General features: G+C 32.4%; 1 protein-coding gene across 1 annotated transcript; it reads right to left on the reverse strand.

Moving 5' to 3' along the window:
* Positions 1-5,913: 5,913 nt before the first annotated feature.
* LOC148616396 (WW domain-containing oxidoreductase-like) lies at positions 5,914-17,548 on the reverse strand. The gene is made up of 9 exons (XM_088583398.1): positions 17,413-17,548; positions 15,766-15,869; positions 14,285-14,349; positions 12,940-12,997; positions 12,077-12,255; positions 8,798-8,993; positions 8,426-8,611; positions 7,744-8,005; positions 5,914-6,214 (listed from the first exon to the last, which is right to left on the reverse strand). Exons 2-9 carry the CDS (start codon positions 15,858-15,860, stop codon positions 6,023-6,025), a joined length of 1,233 nt encoding a protein of 410 aa, XP_088439524.1. The 5' UTR covers positions 15,861-15,869; positions 17,413-17,548; the 3' UTR covers positions 5,914-6,022.
* Between the last annotated feature and the right edge of the window lie 313 nt (positions 17,549-17,861).

Consider the following 17,861-nt stretch of genomic DNA (forward strand, 5'->3'; position numbering starts at 1 on the left):
CAGAGGACTATATATCAGCATGATTCTACATATGTCAGCTCACAATCCTCAGAATGGCATGTGGGGTTAGCAGACTTGCAGTGCAGTACTGGTCACCGGAAGTGAAGGGTCTATAAATAGCATGGGAAATCCCAGTGTTTTCACAAGATAGGGGTATATTTAAAAATCATTATGGAGATTAGGCTTCACATCACAAGAAGCAAAATGCACCTATAAAATGTACAGAAATGTTTTCCCTTTCAGAAACTGTTTAAATTTTTTAAATAAGATGAGAACTTTTTTCACAGCACTATGAGGAACAGGGGTAATTTCTGCGTAGGACTATTTTTGCGTACGTTCCAAATGCTCATTGGTTGAATTGGTGGTCTGCAACCTATAAACATCCGGTCAAATTTTGTTCAAGATTTTCCCAATGGTCATTGAAATGGCTTTTGAAAGCATTCACAGTTTTGGATTCAACCACTTTGTTGTTAAGTTGTCCCATACGTCCACAATTCTTTGGGAGAAGTTATATTTCGTAAAATTTAGGCGATAGCTTTTCTTGAAAATTATGTGCTTGTGGCCTCTTGTATTTGTTGTTCTAATAGGGAAGATTTTTTCATGTTGGACATGGTCGATGTTGTTTATGATCTTGTAAACTTCCACCGCAACTGCTCTTTTTTTCCTTTATTGAAATGAGGGAAGTTCTAGGTATCTAAGACCATCTGAGTAGCTTAAATGACTTATGTTTCTAACCAGTTTTGTGGCACGTCTTTGGACATGTTCTATTTGAATTGCCTCTTTTTGTAGATTACTTCCATGCAACTTCCATATTCCATGTGTGAACATATATTTATCCTTATAACCAGAGCTTCCTTTTATCATTCCCTACTGCTGATTTGCCTTCATTGTTTGCATGCTGATACGGCTGAATTTTTTTCTTATCGTCATTTACAATCCCCAAGTCTTTCTGTTTGGTCGCTTGTTGTATGTTCGCCTCTTCCATTTTGTACTGGTGATTTGTATGTTGACCGTAGTAAACATGTTTGCATTTTGATTTATTGAATTTCAAGAGCCACTTGTCAGACCAATTTGCCAAGTTGTCAACATTGTTTTGGAGATGGAGTCGGTCTACCTCATTATTTACTACTGCGCAGACCTAAGTATTACCAGTAAAGAGTTTCGCTATAGTTTGAACCATGTCAAGTATGAAAATGGTAAATAGTATGGGTCCTAAAAAACTGCCTTGGGGAATTGCACTGGTAACTGGAGTCCATTAAGAGCTTATACAATTTATAATTACTTTTTGATCCTATTCATTAGGAAGTCCCCAATCCATCCATGAAGGTTTCCACAAATACCATAGCTATGTAATTTGTTTAATAGTTTGTTATGTGGCATTGTGTCAGAAACCTTCTGGAAATTCAGGTACATAACATCTATTGAATTTCTGTTTTCTATTTGCTCAGTTCAATCATCTAGTACTTCAAGTTGCGTTACACAAGATTTACCATTTCTAAAACCATGCTGATGTACTGTAAACATTTTGTTCCTTTCCATGTGGTCCAAAAGACAGTCCCATGTGAATTTTTCCATACGTTTGCAGATTATATATGTTAAACTAATTGGTCGATAGTTCTGTACTGAGTTTTTTTGGGACCTTTTTTAAGCAGAGGTGTTATATTAACATTTTTCAGGCATACCGGTATTTTCCACTTGTCCCTAGATTTTATGAATATCTTTGTTAATTGAATTTAAATTTCTTTTGCTTTTTCCTGTCACAGTTTGGATGCATTTGGTCAGATCCTGGAGATACGGTGACTTCTAATTTTTTTTATTTCATTATGTTTAAAATGTACTGTAGATATAGTTTTATCTGTTCTCAGATTTTATCTTATCATCTGAATAAAGTGTTCCAGCGTTACCCACTACACTAGGTATATTTTCCTTGGTTTTAGTCTTGGATTTTACTGTCCTCCTTCATGTTGATGGCAATTGACCGTTCATATTCGTACTTGGCTTTGCTCACTAAATAGTTTGCTTTTCTGTTTGCTACTTTATATTGTACTTTGATTTGTGGATTTCTACTGTATTAATTTTTTCCATAATTTCCTTTTCAATCTTAGTGCAGTTCTACTTCCATCATTTATCCAAGGTGTATCATACTTTGTCCGTACAGCTTTACTCACTGGTATATTTTCTTCATATTAAGCTATTGATAATGTATGGGCAAAACTGTTCTAAGGATCATTGATATCATATTGGGCCAACTTAGAATCCCAATCTACACTTCCAAGTTCTTGGTTGATGTCTGTATAGATTCCTACAAAGAAACATGACCTTTGTTCAGAATGCTTTTCGTTCTTGCTTCCAAAGTTCGAATATTTCATTATCAATGTTCCCTAAAGGAGCGTTGTGATCGATACGGTCTATCATGCCGACCTCGTTTGTAAGAATGAGATCTAATAGGCTTGGTTGATCATCTCCCCTAAATCTTGTCTCCTTTTTAACATTCTGGATTAGGAATGTGTTTTATCATTTCAAGAAATCTTTTTGATATATGGTTTGCACATACACTGGTATTATTATTTTCCCAAAATATTTCGGGGGATTTGAAGTCTCCCATGAATAGTCGGTAATCATAATTAACTTTGCCAGTCTTAGCGGTGGATAGGATTTCTTATAGTTCTTTTATACAGATTTGATCTACTACAAGTGGACTTCTAGAAATACAAGATACTAACAGTCTATTTCAGTTTTTAAAATATATTCCAAGTTGGACATACTCTTCATTTGAAAATTTAGTGGTCTCCGCTGTATAAGAGTCTAAGTCTTTTCTTACATATATCAGATATCCTCTTTTTGTAGCGATGCCCTTTGGTGAGACAAAAACTTGTAACCTTTTATTTTCCATTCCAAATCAAAAATACATTACATAGCATTACTTTTTTTTTCACTTTAAACGTTATTTGTGATGTTTTCATAAAATCCTTGTTATTTCTTCGGTGTTTTTAATAACTAAAACTTACAAGACGATACCTATGGAAAATCAAGAGATGTTCTTTTCCCGCCAAAACTTTAAATGTGCTTTTATCTAAAAAAAAACAAAAAAAAAAAACAAAAACGAGCACAGTGACCCATCAATTTGTTTCTACTTGTATTGTAGAACTTAAAAAATTTCACAACCTTTTGTGAAATCCTGTTATTCTTATGATTAGACGTAACTAAATGACTATATCTTACTTTTTTATAAGTTTGTGCATGCGCATTTATCTTTTCGAATTTCATCGTACTATTTATTTCTTAATATGGTTTATGGACCGTCTTAGAAAGATATTCAGCGTTTCAAACGTCGATTTTAGGGTTACAAAGAAATATAGTAAAAAGTAATAAAAAAATGTTTGAAAATTCTACAAATTATCCAGTTCATCTTTTTGAAATTTATTTCCCTGCAATCCAAAAACTAAAATAAAGAGAAAATACGAATCAATTGGTGCATAGGAAAGTATACCTTATGGAGCATCTTTTTTTTTTCAGAAAACACGCACGAATTTTAATACTTAACCTCAAATTGACTTGTTTTGACGGCGTTATTTCATTGTAACGATGCCCTTACTTCAACCACTGTTTCCAGAAAAAAATAGCTCGTGACACTTAATGTGGTAGACAATATTACCTCAAACACGTTAACTCTACGCAGTGCAAAATTTTGCTTTCCTAGCTCGTCGGAAAACAATAGGTAGAATAGCTATTTTGTTTCTATTTTGAAAATTACATGTAGGTTGTTCTGACGCGGGACATTTAACAACGGACAATAACTTTTAAGGTTTTTTTTAAAAAATAAAGCATAAACCTCGCAGGAAACAAATTGCAAATTAAAGTAAAAAACAATTAAAGATATTCAATTTGATCAGGCGAATCAGTTCAACGCAAAAGAAGAACACATTTTTTCTTGCAGATACCTAAATACATGCAACGAATCGTACTAAAGAGGTATTGAAAGTAGCGTAGCCTAACCACGAAAATATATCGGCTTCATTATTTAATGTTTAAAGATATATTTCCTTACCATATATGAAATGACTTTAAACTTCTAAAAATATATAGAATTCACCCTACCGGTGCACCGGGTCCACGCTCCAAGTTTTTAGGAGAGTCCGCGTTGCTCATTTGCTTTTGTTTCTTTGTGCGTGCTATTTTTGGTTATTTCATGTTCTTTGTTATGCATGTCTGTTTTCCCTGTCTATAGTCTTTGTCCTTGGATTATATTTGTTAACATTCGAACCTTGGTTCCCTTGATTACTCTTACACAGTGAAGATAATTTTGTTTGACTTGATAACTCTTGCTAGGTTTTCCATTTTCCTTCAGCTCCGGTTTGCTAGTGTGCACGTCAAACAATATTCCAACAGCATTCGGTTATACCCTTATGTCTGATGAGCTTACGAGATGATTTCAATTTTGGTTGTTTTCGGGTACATACAACAAAGATATCACAGAAGTCCAAGTAAGCTTAAATGGTTGATTCCACAACGTTATATGGCAGTGGGAGGATTTCATTTTTTTATTCTTCATTTCTTAGTCTGGTCTTAATCCATAGATTGTTGGGACTAATCACGGTTTGCACGATTTTGCTTTCAGGACAGAGCTTACTTTCTCCCAGGCATTTCAATACGCCTCATCAACAAAAATGTTTCCTTAATTTGTATTACACTTGGTATAAAAGATAACTTCCTGTCAGACTGCAGAAAACAGGCTGTTTGTGCTTTCAAGGTCAAAAATAAATTCATATTGCCTATCATTATAAGGAGTATCTATGAGTAGTCCTTTAGTTTTTTGGCTCTTGAACTTCCTATGTAGTTCTAATGATGCTGGAAGGTTACTCCTCGAAACACGTGTGCAGAATATTTAAATTTTCTAGATTTTCAACTGTGGTCCATAGTTTTGTACTCCTCGAAACGTGTGCAGAATATTTAAATTTTCTAGATTTTCAACTGTGGTCCATAGTTTTGTTCAATCTGAGGTAATTTTCAACTGATTTATATTTTCATCATTATCAACAATTTCTATAATATCCATTCCAATTGTCTTACATTTCCGGTTAAATTTCTTGTTTTAATAAGAGTACACATCTAGTTCAAATCACTGTTAGGTTTGTGTATAATTATCAGCTCATCTGGACCAAAAGGTCCATGTGAGCTTATGCCATCAATTGGCATTCTTTGTCTTCCATTCACATTCTACCGCAGTTCTAATAAAGATTGATTTCAGTAATCATCTGTGCTATATAACTTAAGCATAACAGGAAGGAAATATTATGCAAAAAATGATACTTACTGTAAGCATATTAATTTTTGCTATTTTTGCTGTGGACATAAAAGCGTGAAAAATAGTACCCACAAAATCAATTAACACTTTATAACTGTAACATTTTGTGAAACCGCAAAAAATTATACCTGTGAAAATATATCAGAATCAAAATTCTTAAAAATTAGCAACCGTGAAAATACTACATTTACAGTACATACATAATTAATTTAACCAAAGTTTTATCTACCAACTATTGGCACCTTAAACTCATTGTAAACCAAGCCTGGATTTCATAAAAAATATTTCCTCAACTGAAATTTTAGCCAAGATTGCTTGAAATTAGAAATTTGTCAGAGGAAAAACTCAAGGATTTGAGGAAAATCTCAACTTATGATGAAACCAGAACAAAATACATGAACAATCTGTTTTTGTCTGTGTGTACTTGGTTTCTGCTTTATTATTTTCATGTTATTTATCTTATAACATTTATTGATTGATTAATTGGTAGATTGATTGATTGAAAGGTTTTTATGGTAACAGCAATACATTGTTAATGCCTCCTTAAATAATAGAGGTAAGTTTTTTTTAATAAGATATTTAGAATAGAATATAAAAAAGTTAGCCTCTTTAAAAAGAAAGTCTATAATCAATATAACAATATTAAGTAGAACAAGTAAGTTAGGAAAGTTTGGTCTTTCATATTCAATATTATTTCAGCTTTAACAGTTAGCTATGCTACAGATTTGTCATTCTATTAAGTCTGTCTTGTAGAATTTCATCACTTATTGTCCATAGTTTTTTAGCTAGTTTCTCGTCCATAGATTCATCACAGGGTTGACATGGACAACAATTATTGAAATACATTCCTCCAACCTCCTCTAAATCTTTATGAGTAGCACAATATACTGTTGTAGCTGCTCCTTGTTGCTGAAAATATATCATAGAATTTTAAAAAATCATGAAGGTTCAAGGTCACCTGATACCTTTTGCTGTATTCTAACACAGAAAATATTTTAGCTCCTTTAAGTGTCAAAGTAAAAGGACCAACAGTAGTAGTCTTATGTTTGGTACAAAATGTAATTTTACAAACAAAAAGGGAGGACTGAAATTTGTAGACGAAGACAGTTACAGTACAAAGCTACCCTACATAATAAAAAGCTTCCTCTTGCATCAAGGCTTACAAATATTTAGTATTGTGATTTTTGTTTTGGTTTCCAGCAACGATTTTTACAGTAGACAGGATTGGATGTAGATCGTATGTTACACTGGGAAGAACCAGTGAGATTACCCATTTTGCGATTTGTAGATGATGTGCATGGGTTGATTGAATGGAGAAATTGTTAATTGCTTCAGCTTTTAAAGCAAGTATTAGTATGTATGTAATATCATAGTCACAAGGGAGTAGTGAAGAGAGTTTTAAAATATAACTGTTTTTAATGAAACACTGACTGTAGGATGATATATAAGCAGGTTTTGTTTAGATAGTATTGTATTAAGCCATGAATGAGCAATTTTATTGAAAACCATGGACTTAATTTGAATTTATTGTGCTTTGTTTACTAGTATTTACAATGATGGGGCATGTCTTAGACTGAAAAGGGGTGGTCTATTAAGAAATCATTCAACATCCATATTTACCAATTTAACCTACAATGTTAAGTGTATTTGTGATGTTGATAGTGTAAGCATTGTATATATGAAAAAAATATCCTTATTGAATCACTTGCTATGTATTTTTTGTGTTTGCAAAAACAATGAATCATCATTTGTCAAAATGGCAATATCCTGTAAGTAAAGACTGCGATGCTTATTTAAATTTCAAACCCCTCCCTCATGATCCCGAATGTTGATTTTAAGTGGACATTTTTCTGATAGGCTTTTATTGATGTATGTAAGTAATTTTACTGAAAATCATCTTGCTTTATTCCCATTTATAGAGTTATCAACAATATCAAGACATTCGAAAATATCAGTGACAAAATAAATCTTACTATGCAAGATACAACTAGAAAGCGCAAGATTCCAATCCTATCTACTATAAAAAGTTTTATTTTCATGATACAAGATCATATCTAATCAAAGTAATATATCACAATGTGGTATGAAATATATTAGAAATTATACAGCTTCATTAAATTCTAAATACCAAACCAAAACTCATGCTGCAGAATAGAGACTCTGAAAATCAGATGAAATTTAGGGAAAAAAGGCAGTCTATGGATCAAAAACCGACATAGTGAAACTATTTCCCAGGAAATAAAACCCTCAGCTAAGACTTTCATAACTCTGTCCTTCAGAGTACCCAAAAGTCAAAATTTCTCAGAATTGTGGATAATGTGATTATACACAAGCTACAAACCAAATTTATTATTTTGCTCAGAGGAAGCTAAAAAAGTTCTGAAGTAACAGACAATACGGTAGCAGTATAGCTCATAACGGCAAATCATAAAACTAACCTTAGATTTGGTGAATGGTCTGACAACAGCAAAGATTAGTCTATACAACCACCAGTTCCTCTGTATGTTAGTGCTGATACAACTGCCTGGGTGCAAACTATTACTTGTCACCTTCTTACCAGCAAGAAGTTTGTTTAGTTGTAAAGAAAACAGATTGTTACATAGTTTTGATATGTTATAAGCATAAAAATCACTGTATTTCTCCTTTGGTAATGATAAAAAGTCCTCACAAACATCTTCTACAGAATGAATCTTGGAAAATCTAAAAATGATGTATAAATTAAGTATTAAACCTAGGTAAATATTAAAAGGGTATCTAACAGAATATATAATGATACTCAGCAATGTTGTGGAACCAAAAATGATGTATAGTAAAAAATAAAACTGGAATCCTGCAAAAAATAAATCTTCATCAACATTTCATAGTACCATTAAAATGTGAATAATATAATTCTCTGATCTGTAACTATGTAATCATCTGGCAATGACTACGAGGGGAATTACAAATAATGAAACATTGTTAAATTATCTGATATCAACCATGTGCGAATTGTCCCTTTTCATAATGTTTTATTTTTTTACACTTCAGTATTTTTTGCCTATATGTTTTAGCTTTACATAGAAATGAGTAAGCTGAAAGGAACTTGTTAATATGACACTAAACATAAATTAAACTATTTACCTGTGTGACTCTGAAGAAACTACTACCACACGACTGGGTGCTGAGGCAATCAGCTGATCCATCAGAAGTTGGGTCAGATAAAAATGTGACAAGTGATTAACTTGGAATGTCATTTCAAGGTCATTCTCTGTAACAATATATGGTAAACCAAATACTCCTGCATTCAGTATCAACATGTGCAAGGGCCTGAAAATGGAATATACCTAATATTGATCCAAAAACCACAAAAATAAGTATCCCATGAAATGCCATTTCCTTTAACTACAAAAATTGATACTGCAAAAATAAATGAAACCACAATATTACTTATAAAACCTTTTTGTCTTAATCAACAACTATCAATAAAAAATTAATATGAGTTAATCTACATACCATGCCTGCCTTTTGTACTCCTCTGCAAACATTTTAACACTTTTCAAGGAAGCAAGATTAAGTTGCAAGACTTCTATAGTAGCTTTAGGCCTATCAGCTAGGATTTTATCTCTACACATCCCAGCTTTCTCTAGGTTTCTACATCCCATGACAACAGTTGCCCCATGGAATGCTAGGGATCTTGCTGTTTCATAACCTGCAAAATAGTTTATAAATTTTGGATGTAACATCTCCTCTGATTGATGATATGTTTTCGTAAGCATCTCATAGATGTATTCTTCCATGAGATTGTAACACTGACATTTTTTGATGATTTTGATGATTTTTTAAGAAATTATGATCTAAAATTTAGTTTTGATGATTAGATAAAACTTTTCTTTGAGTAACATTCTATTTCTGATTTGTTTGTTTACATAATGCACCTTTTTCACATACGAAAATCTGTCATTTTGTGGCCAGTTCTTGTGTATTGATGTAACACACATTCCCATGCTCAGAAAATGATTTCCATGTTAAAATGTGCCCATTATACACAGAATAGTAATTAATACTGTTATGATTTACTACTATGGCTTAAAACAAGCAGACAATATGAGGATTAGTCAAGAATTTTCATAAATGCCTGCCTAAAATAGAAATCAATGTCATCTTATCAGTATTTTTTTATTGTCTAATATCTTTACCAATAAAAGCCATTTTTATGGCAGATAATGATGACCTTCTGACTATTATTATTTTATGTGTAATCTAATAATTGCATATTTGATCATTTAAATGTACTTTTAACAAAACATGTCGTAGTGTGACTACAAACTGTAGGTGCCTGAAGTCATTTTCATCCACAAACCCTGAGGAAGGTCTGATTACACTACACAATTACTCTCAAAGTTTTGACAGGTATTTTCAAATATCTTGTTATGTAAGAGAGATAGAAAAATATCTGTCAAGATCAATGGAAAACAGTACAGATTATCAATAAAAGTGACAATTAAGTCAGTGATTTAAATCCCTTGTATAATTTATACCCCAACTCAGAGTGTGGATTGTATATTGGAATAAATGAATTTGATTTGTAACTTGGTAAGTGTTCGGTAATTTTGTTGTTCTATATGAATATTTTATGTATTGTGTAATAAAATATTTGACTTGTATGAATGTGTATTATGTTTTACTATTTGACTTGGACCAATTGACAGACGAGCTTTCGGGAACTGGTGATTGTATTGCAATCTAGTCATAATCTTCTATATTCTTTTTCATGCTTGATTAGTACACACTTCTTTTCTCGTCATCTATTGGTTGGTAATTGTTGCAGGTTATTTCCTTTTTCATTTGAACACTCTTACCTAAGTATCTGAACGGACATGTTGGTTTTTATGTTCATCCGTATCTACCAACCTATATTCTTATCAACTCAACTTATATACACATCTGATTTCAACTTAACTATTACTAAGGTTAGTTTCTTTAACATTCCTAACTTAGTTGTGCATGTCAATGGTCTAGAAATTAATATTTTTACCTCGTATGAAAGTCCGGTATGAATGATTGATTGTGTAACTTTCATTATAATTTGCCTAAACACATAAATCTGTAATGATATTTTACTATGCTTAAATAATAGTGATTAACGATTGATTCATTTATCAGTTCGAGTGGACCACTCGAAAGTAAAAGTGTAAGTCTTTAAATCGATCACACACTGAGGTCATAAAGTAATTGTTTTAAACTATAAATACAATAAGTGATTTCTGATACTTCAGGTACAATACAGTAGTACTGGGGACTAGTACTATTCCTGTGACCATTTACAAATGTGCCTCTTGCACGATAAGTGAGGTAAGCTAAGTGTTTTGTATTCTTGAGGTTTTTTTTGCTTTGCTTATGTATTTGCTTTGCTATTTTTTTACGTTTACTGTATGCACTAAACCGCTCATGCTCTAACGCTGTTGTTTTGCTCTTTAATATGTTTGATTAGATAACTTGCCATTTTCTTATAATTTGCTACATTTGAATATGGAGTAAACCTCCCGAGTCAAACTACATATTTAGCTAGTTGGTTTATGCTTCACAAGCAGATTGATGAAGCCGTAAATTAAATTTACTCAAATGTTATATTTTTCCTATGATATGTAATTGTACTAAAATATACATTCACACACATGTTTAATTTTTAATGTTATCTTTATGTGCAAGATGCTATTATTTATCTTGTGCTGTGTATTGAATATAACTGTATTTTACAGAGCATTAACATTTATTTAGAAATTATAGTTTACTTCTATCAACCCCCTAGAAACTGAGGTTGTGACATTGTTACCCTTATCTATTGTAAAAAAAAGTTTTATACTTGGTAGGTTATCTTTGAATACAAAAGTCATTTTGTATAACTAACTTTGATACAATGAAGTCATAAACATTGATCTATTTATAATTGTTAACAGTTCACATGTAAACATGTCAAAAAACAGGGTCTCTCATGTAAATAGGTCAAAACTTAAAAAATGAAATTTTAATAACAATTATGATATCAGCATACAGAAAAATGAATCAAGAATCATATTAGGTAGGCCTGACATGCACCATTTCAAATAGAAAGTCAATACAAGTGTCTGAAGTGCATTACTCCAGTGTACTATTCAACCTCCAACTTATTATACAGCACCATAGTCTGGCCACCATCCCTACATATCCATACCCAAATAAAAAAGGAGGGAGACAGGGTCAGAGAAAATTCAGACTACCATGAAAACTGGTACCCCATGAATAATAGTTCTGCCACTGAGTACAATCAATGGAATGGTAGAGGTATATTAAAATATCTTTTGTTTATTAGTATCTTGTATAATTCTATTGTTTGTTTAGGCACTATAAGCATAAAGTCTCCTTAATCAACATTTTTTCTGATATGATTATTTTAGAGCCTCTCAATATAAAAGATCAGACTCTTATATTACAAAAATTGAGAATTTGAATTATTCTTAAAGTCTTAAAATTGATTGGAGTTACAATGGACCAAGAGTAAAATCTAAGTCTGAAGTATTCACAAACAATTTTATGAATTACAGGTAAGTTTGCACTTTTAGTAAGAACTCTTAAAACAAATATTCAGGGGCAGATCAAGACACTGAAAAAAAAGGTGCCAGATGGGGCTTCTCAGAAAAGGGGAGGGGGTGCTAGGACATTATTTGCCATTTTTTGTCAATTTTACACATGAAAATGACCAATTTTCCAATATAAAGGGGGTACCAACCCATGGCATCCCCTCTGGATCCTTACCTATGCCATCACTAGCTCCCGTTACCAGGGCAAATTTTCCTGTCAAATCTCTTCCATTCAGCACTTGTAAAGCTGTGCTATTCCCATCAAATTTCTGTTTAAAATCTGCTGGAGAGGTTTTCACTGGTTCTGCAAAGGCTAGTCTAGGGTCTGTAAAGGTTGTTTTCTTGTTTATGTGACTGAAATAAAAACAAATATGATGTTATACAATTAATGACTTTGATATGAGTTGCTATGATGTTTCACTAACCTGAGAAAATGTTATAATCATGAAACAGTAGGCAAGTTTGTGACAGTTGATTAATCATGACAGTTACTTAACAGTCATTTATTATTTCATTACATGGATGAAGACTTTTTTATATTTTTGCTTGTGAAACTCTACTTTCGTTTTAAATTTTTGTATTAAAACAGAACACCAATAAATTTTGTGTGACTGCTGTTAGTCTTTTTTTTAGCATGTTACTGTGCAAACAGACAGAAAATGTATTTAAGTGAATTGGATCTACTGCCATATTTTAACATGATTAGAAAGTATTTTTTAATATATGCAGACAGATAATGAAGGTTAATTGGTATTTCTACAGAATTAAACAGCTCACTGCACACAGGTTCTTGAACTGAGAAAAAAAGATATTAAAAAAGTGTGTGGAATACAATGAAGATTACAGTAATACCAACTGAATTTTTTATTGTATGGTGTTAGGTTAAAGCATTTCCTTATGTTTCTTAAATTTGACAAAGGAAAACTAATGAAACTATCAATAAAAACCAAAGTATGTTGTAGGAATGGATGTAAAGGTCAGGAAAATCTACAATATTGATGACTAAAGATGTCCACAATGACAATATAGTATTCTTACTCAACAAATACAATGGTACCATCTTTCTCTATAACTCTCTCCCAACCATAGGGTAAGTCTGTAATAATAAAACACCATTACAGGTTACTACTCAGTCTTTTTTTTGTAAAAAGGAGTTACCTCCCTTTGTCTAGCATTGTGGATGCTGCACATAATATGGGTTAGATTGGATTTTCTTTTCTCGTAATTATTCTACAGCTTCAAATTGAACATTTTAACCTGTTTTCTCCTTTTTTTATTTGTTTTAGTTCATAAGAAAATATGTTTCAGAATTAAAAAATATTTAATAAATCATACTGCCCTAAAAGGGTGCTTACTCTTACATTACATAATGCCTAAATTATACCTGCGATCCCAGCTTACAAACAGATCTACAAAACTGGAATAACAAGAATCTGTGAGCCATCTTGTGATACCCCGCTTTCAATCACAACATATGACATATCTATAGAAATTATGTGGCTTTCCAAAATGTCAAAAGTAAACAGTCTTTGGTAAACAAGATATTGTTGAATTTTTCCAAAAATGTCATCCACCATATGGCATAGTTACAGGAAGAATGTGTTAAATACCAAGTTGCTGTGATAAGTAGTTGCTGAGAAAACTGTGACTGAAAAAATTGTTTGGAAACATGGACACACAAACCCACAGAAACACTGAAACAACAGACACATGAACACAGAGCAGGCTATAATAAAGCAACACATGTGTAATTTGCTAAATACTTTATTCCATTATTTGAGAAACCATAGTGTACATGTTTTTCTACCATTGTTTGTTAACATTTTGAATGAATATAGTTTAAAATTTCAAATATTACACAATGAAAAGTAATCCATGGAGTTTTTGCAGCTTATTTCTGTCTAAAAGTGCTAACTACACATGACATTTTGCATTCCTGATTCATGTCATTATAAAATTACAGCACTTCTCAAATTCTTTTGAATATGTACATTGAGACTCCTTTGTGACTCCATCTAAACAGTGTGTTAGGAAGCTGCATAAATGTAGCTATAATCTTACTGGATTATACTCACTTGCAATTTGAAGGATGTTCATGACAGAGCACCTGAAGTAACTCCCTGTTTCTGTGTAATGATTTAGTTACTTGTATGATGCCTTGTTTTCATTACTTTCAATTGCATTTCATTCTGATCACTACATTGTGTATGTAGATTGTCTTTGATTCCTAATTTTACCTTCAAGCAATGAACTTTTGATTATCTGAATTACCCCATTACCGACAGTACAGTATTTTTTGCCAATACAGGAATTGTTTACAGTTTCACAGTTGTTTGGCTATAAAACAAATTGCACATCATTTCTTTGTTTCATTTTAACATACCTCCTTTGACATGCTTTTCTTTCCCTGTAACTGGATGCTTCCACTGAGTCTGCTGGTTTTCATGACTGAAAAACAGAACCTAAGTGCATCAAATCTGAAAGTAGACATGCAATTACACTGTACATAACATGTCATGGGAATGGCTTAGACACAGCTAAGCACTGGCCATTTTTATCCAGAGCCTCGGATATAATGACGGATAAGAAATTATTTTTTGCACAAGTGCAATTTTTAATTGATAATTCAGTAGCAACCAAAATTAATATTTTTATTTGAAAACTTGCCTTGTTAAGTAATGGGGAAACTATAGAATCACTATTTTTATTTTTTCAATGGATTAGTACTAACAATTTTTTTCCTCAAAAATTTGATTTGAAACATTTATATTTTCATCTGTATCTAGAGTATGCTTTCAAATTCACTATTTCTTTTCAAATTTTCAAGATATAGACACAACTGAGTGATTTTCCACATTGATCTATTTACAGTTATGTCTGCAATTTTGTTTTGGATTTGAAAATATCTGATACAATTTTAAACTACATACTCTAAGGTTGATGGTGACAAAAAATTAGCTTCACTGGAATCTTAAAGGAGAAGATTTATTTTAATAAGTTAACAGACAGCAGATGGATGACAGACAACAGATAACAGATGAGGGACAACAAAAGACACCAAGTAATGGCACAATCTCACATGGACCTTTGGTCCAGGTGAGTTAATAAGCATTGGAAAATATGATTATTCCCAGTCAAGGTGGGCTGTACAGGCTTTGCTTCCCAAACTTTATGACGAGCATTTGGGTCCTTTGGACTGTTCGGCCATTAGGAAGAGTGGGGAAGCAAGCAAAGGATATAGCTAGATAGATCTTGGCAGAGCATTGTCAACTCAGTCTGTATACCCACTAGTGATTGTTGTGTCTTGAAACAGTCAAGGAGAAGGGGATTCACCTGATGATGGAACCAGTTGAGCAGTGGAAACTCTGTATTAAAGGTATTGAGTTTTCAACTCATCTGATTGGTATGTGCAAGAAAAAAACGCTGATCATGCTGTTCTGCTATGTATTTTCAAATAAAAAGGATATTTATTGCAAGTTTTTCTTCAATATGAATTTCTGTCAGGATGGAAGAAATTTCAGAATGTTAATGGCTATTGATAAAAGTAATGAGTCAGAATCTGTTTTTTTTTTACTTCCTTGTTATTGTTCCAATTTTGAAGTTATTTATTCTTCAAACTGACTGCATATATGACTTAAGATCAACAAAACTTTGAATCTTGAATCATTATCTGTAGAGTAATGTAACCCAGTATGGTATTATTAATTTACATGTAACACACCATCAATAATATGCACCTACAGTGTTATTCATGCTTGAATGCAAAAGACTTTGACCAGAGTGGGTTTTTATACAGTAACTCCCTTTCCCTTGTAGGTTGTTTAAGTTGTTTCAGATTCCACATGTTTTTAACATTTGCAGTACCTTGCATAGAACACTCTTCCTTCAAAGGTGACCCGTTCCTCCCATCCAGGTGGTAACTCATCTTCACTGTCAGTATCTATGATGTGGTTAGACATTACTTAAATCTAAAAGCATACAAATTTCTTTGTATTAAAATGCAGACAGTAAGTTTAGACATCAGCTATAATATTACATCTATTAACATTTTGAAGCACATACCCTGAATTGAATAGGTGACCTATTCCCACTCATCTTCACTACAAAATTTGAGGTTATGTAATGAATCATTTAAATTTCAAGTAAAAATTAAGTCTGTACTTTAAGGCTTACAATGTACAAATGTGCATGTATGTACCAGAAACAATTTTTGTAACATTATTCACATCTTATATTGGGAAGAGCAGTTACATATTTTGAACGCCTTTGACATGATCTAATAAACACATGAAATGACATACTTTGATTTTCCAAACCCAAACATTTGCTTGACCAAGTAAAGCTAGCATATTGGATACATTTCTTCACAACACTACACCACTTTTTGTGGAAGGACCCTAACTACTCTACATATATGCTACTTTACATTGAGAGAATCAATTTGACAACACCATACTATTGTATAAATGAACATGTCCTGCCATAAAAAAAATGTGATCATACAAAACAAATACTATCTTTTTAAAAAAGATAGCTGACGCAGTAAAATGTGTTCTTCTTACTTATTATTTTCTACATTTCATTCAGGAAATAACACATAAAAAATTATCCTAAGGTTTTATACATGTACATATGAAATAACATCTTACAATGGACATGTATATGAGCTTATCCTGCAGTTTTACAAACATGGTTGTCATAACTCACAAAATATGTGTAGGACTGACAGACATGTCTGAAAAAGCCTTCGGCCCTATAAAAAATGTTTTTTTAGTTACACAAATAGTAGAAAAGTTCAAAATATGAGATTCGGTCTGGTAAACCTACACCAATTTCACATACACTGTCACAATTAGTGATAAGGTGATGTAACTACAAGCACCTTTTGGTATTATATGTCCACTGACTTATTTCTTACTACATTGTATCTGTCATCAGCACAATGACTTCCCTACTGCAACAGAAGAGCATGATGTATTGAACAAAACTTACATACCAGTACAGGCCAGGGACAAACAGTAGGACTCTGCTACTGAACACAGACTACATGTATTTACCAACTTAGTCAATAAATACTCAAAAGTATAGTTAATGTATTATATTTATCTGCAACCAACACTATAATCAAAATCAGTCCTTTAGCATTCTAACAGAAAGCAAGCCAATTTAGACAGTTTTTCAAAGGAATAACCCACCAACACCTGACTGGCAATCTCATCTGAGAAAGAAGAACAGTTAGAATTTTTCTTTGGTTTTGCAACTTATAATATTTGCTCTCTGATAACTAGCTAAATGGTTTAAAATAAATTTATTAAAAGTCTCCAAGTACTTACCCCAACTACAATAAGTCAAATATTTGGCTCGACAAAGGTCTAATCCTACCGTAGGTATCAAGAATCAGAAAATGCATGCAGCTTCGGACACTGAATGCGATCCCAAAATATTATATATAGGTAATGCAAGGACTTCTAGATCTGACGCAGATTTTGAATTGAGTAAAGTTATCATTACCTTAATAAAACATACACGTCGAATTTTTGCTGGGGTGTCAAAACAACCGTTTCTGTAAAATAGATAATACGGTATGAGTTAGCGATCTGTTAAGTCTGTTTTCAATTTTTTTGTTTGCCGGAAATGAAGTTTGACGAATAATTCAAGTCAGTTTCGGACACCTCCGTAATTTCCGACAAATACAAGAAAGCTTTGAAATGATTGAAAAAAAACGAAGCAAAATGAAATTATGTAACATTTGATTACAACACAATTAAGAATAAACAAGAAGCATGTCATTTAGGAGGTTTTCTTTAGGATGGTATCGAAATTCAAAGAATCATCTGAAAGAATCATATAGTTTGGACCAAAGGAGTTAAATATAGTCTACTCTAAAAATCCTTGCTGGGACTGAACAAAAAAAAAACAACAACAAATGAATGGTAATGTACTCAATCCCAGCATATATT

Source organism: Perna viridis, chromosome 5 (genome assembly GCF_037379345.1).
Source record: "Perna viridis isolate PV_CMFRI_1.1 ecotype Kerala chromosome 5, ASM3737934v1, whole genome shotgun sequence".
In the NCBI taxonomy this organism is placed as follows: Eukaryota; Metazoa; Mollusca; class Bivalvia; order Mytilida; family Mytilidae; genus Perna; species Perna viridis.

Bases quoted from the DNA above. Each gene is read 5' to 3' on its own strand.
- LOC148616396 (XM_088583398.1), bottom strand. From the start codon at position 15,860: ATGTCTAACCACATCATAGATACTGACAGTGAAGATGAGTTACCACCT. The intron at 12,256-12,939 runs GTAAGAATACTA...TTTTTATTTCAG, and splicing joins GGTACCATTGTATTTGTTGA to TCACATAAACAAGAAAACAA. The intron at 8,612-8,797 runs GTATGTAGATTA...TTCCATTTTCAG, and splicing joins GAGTACAAAAGGCAGGCATG to GCCCTTGCACATGTTGATAC.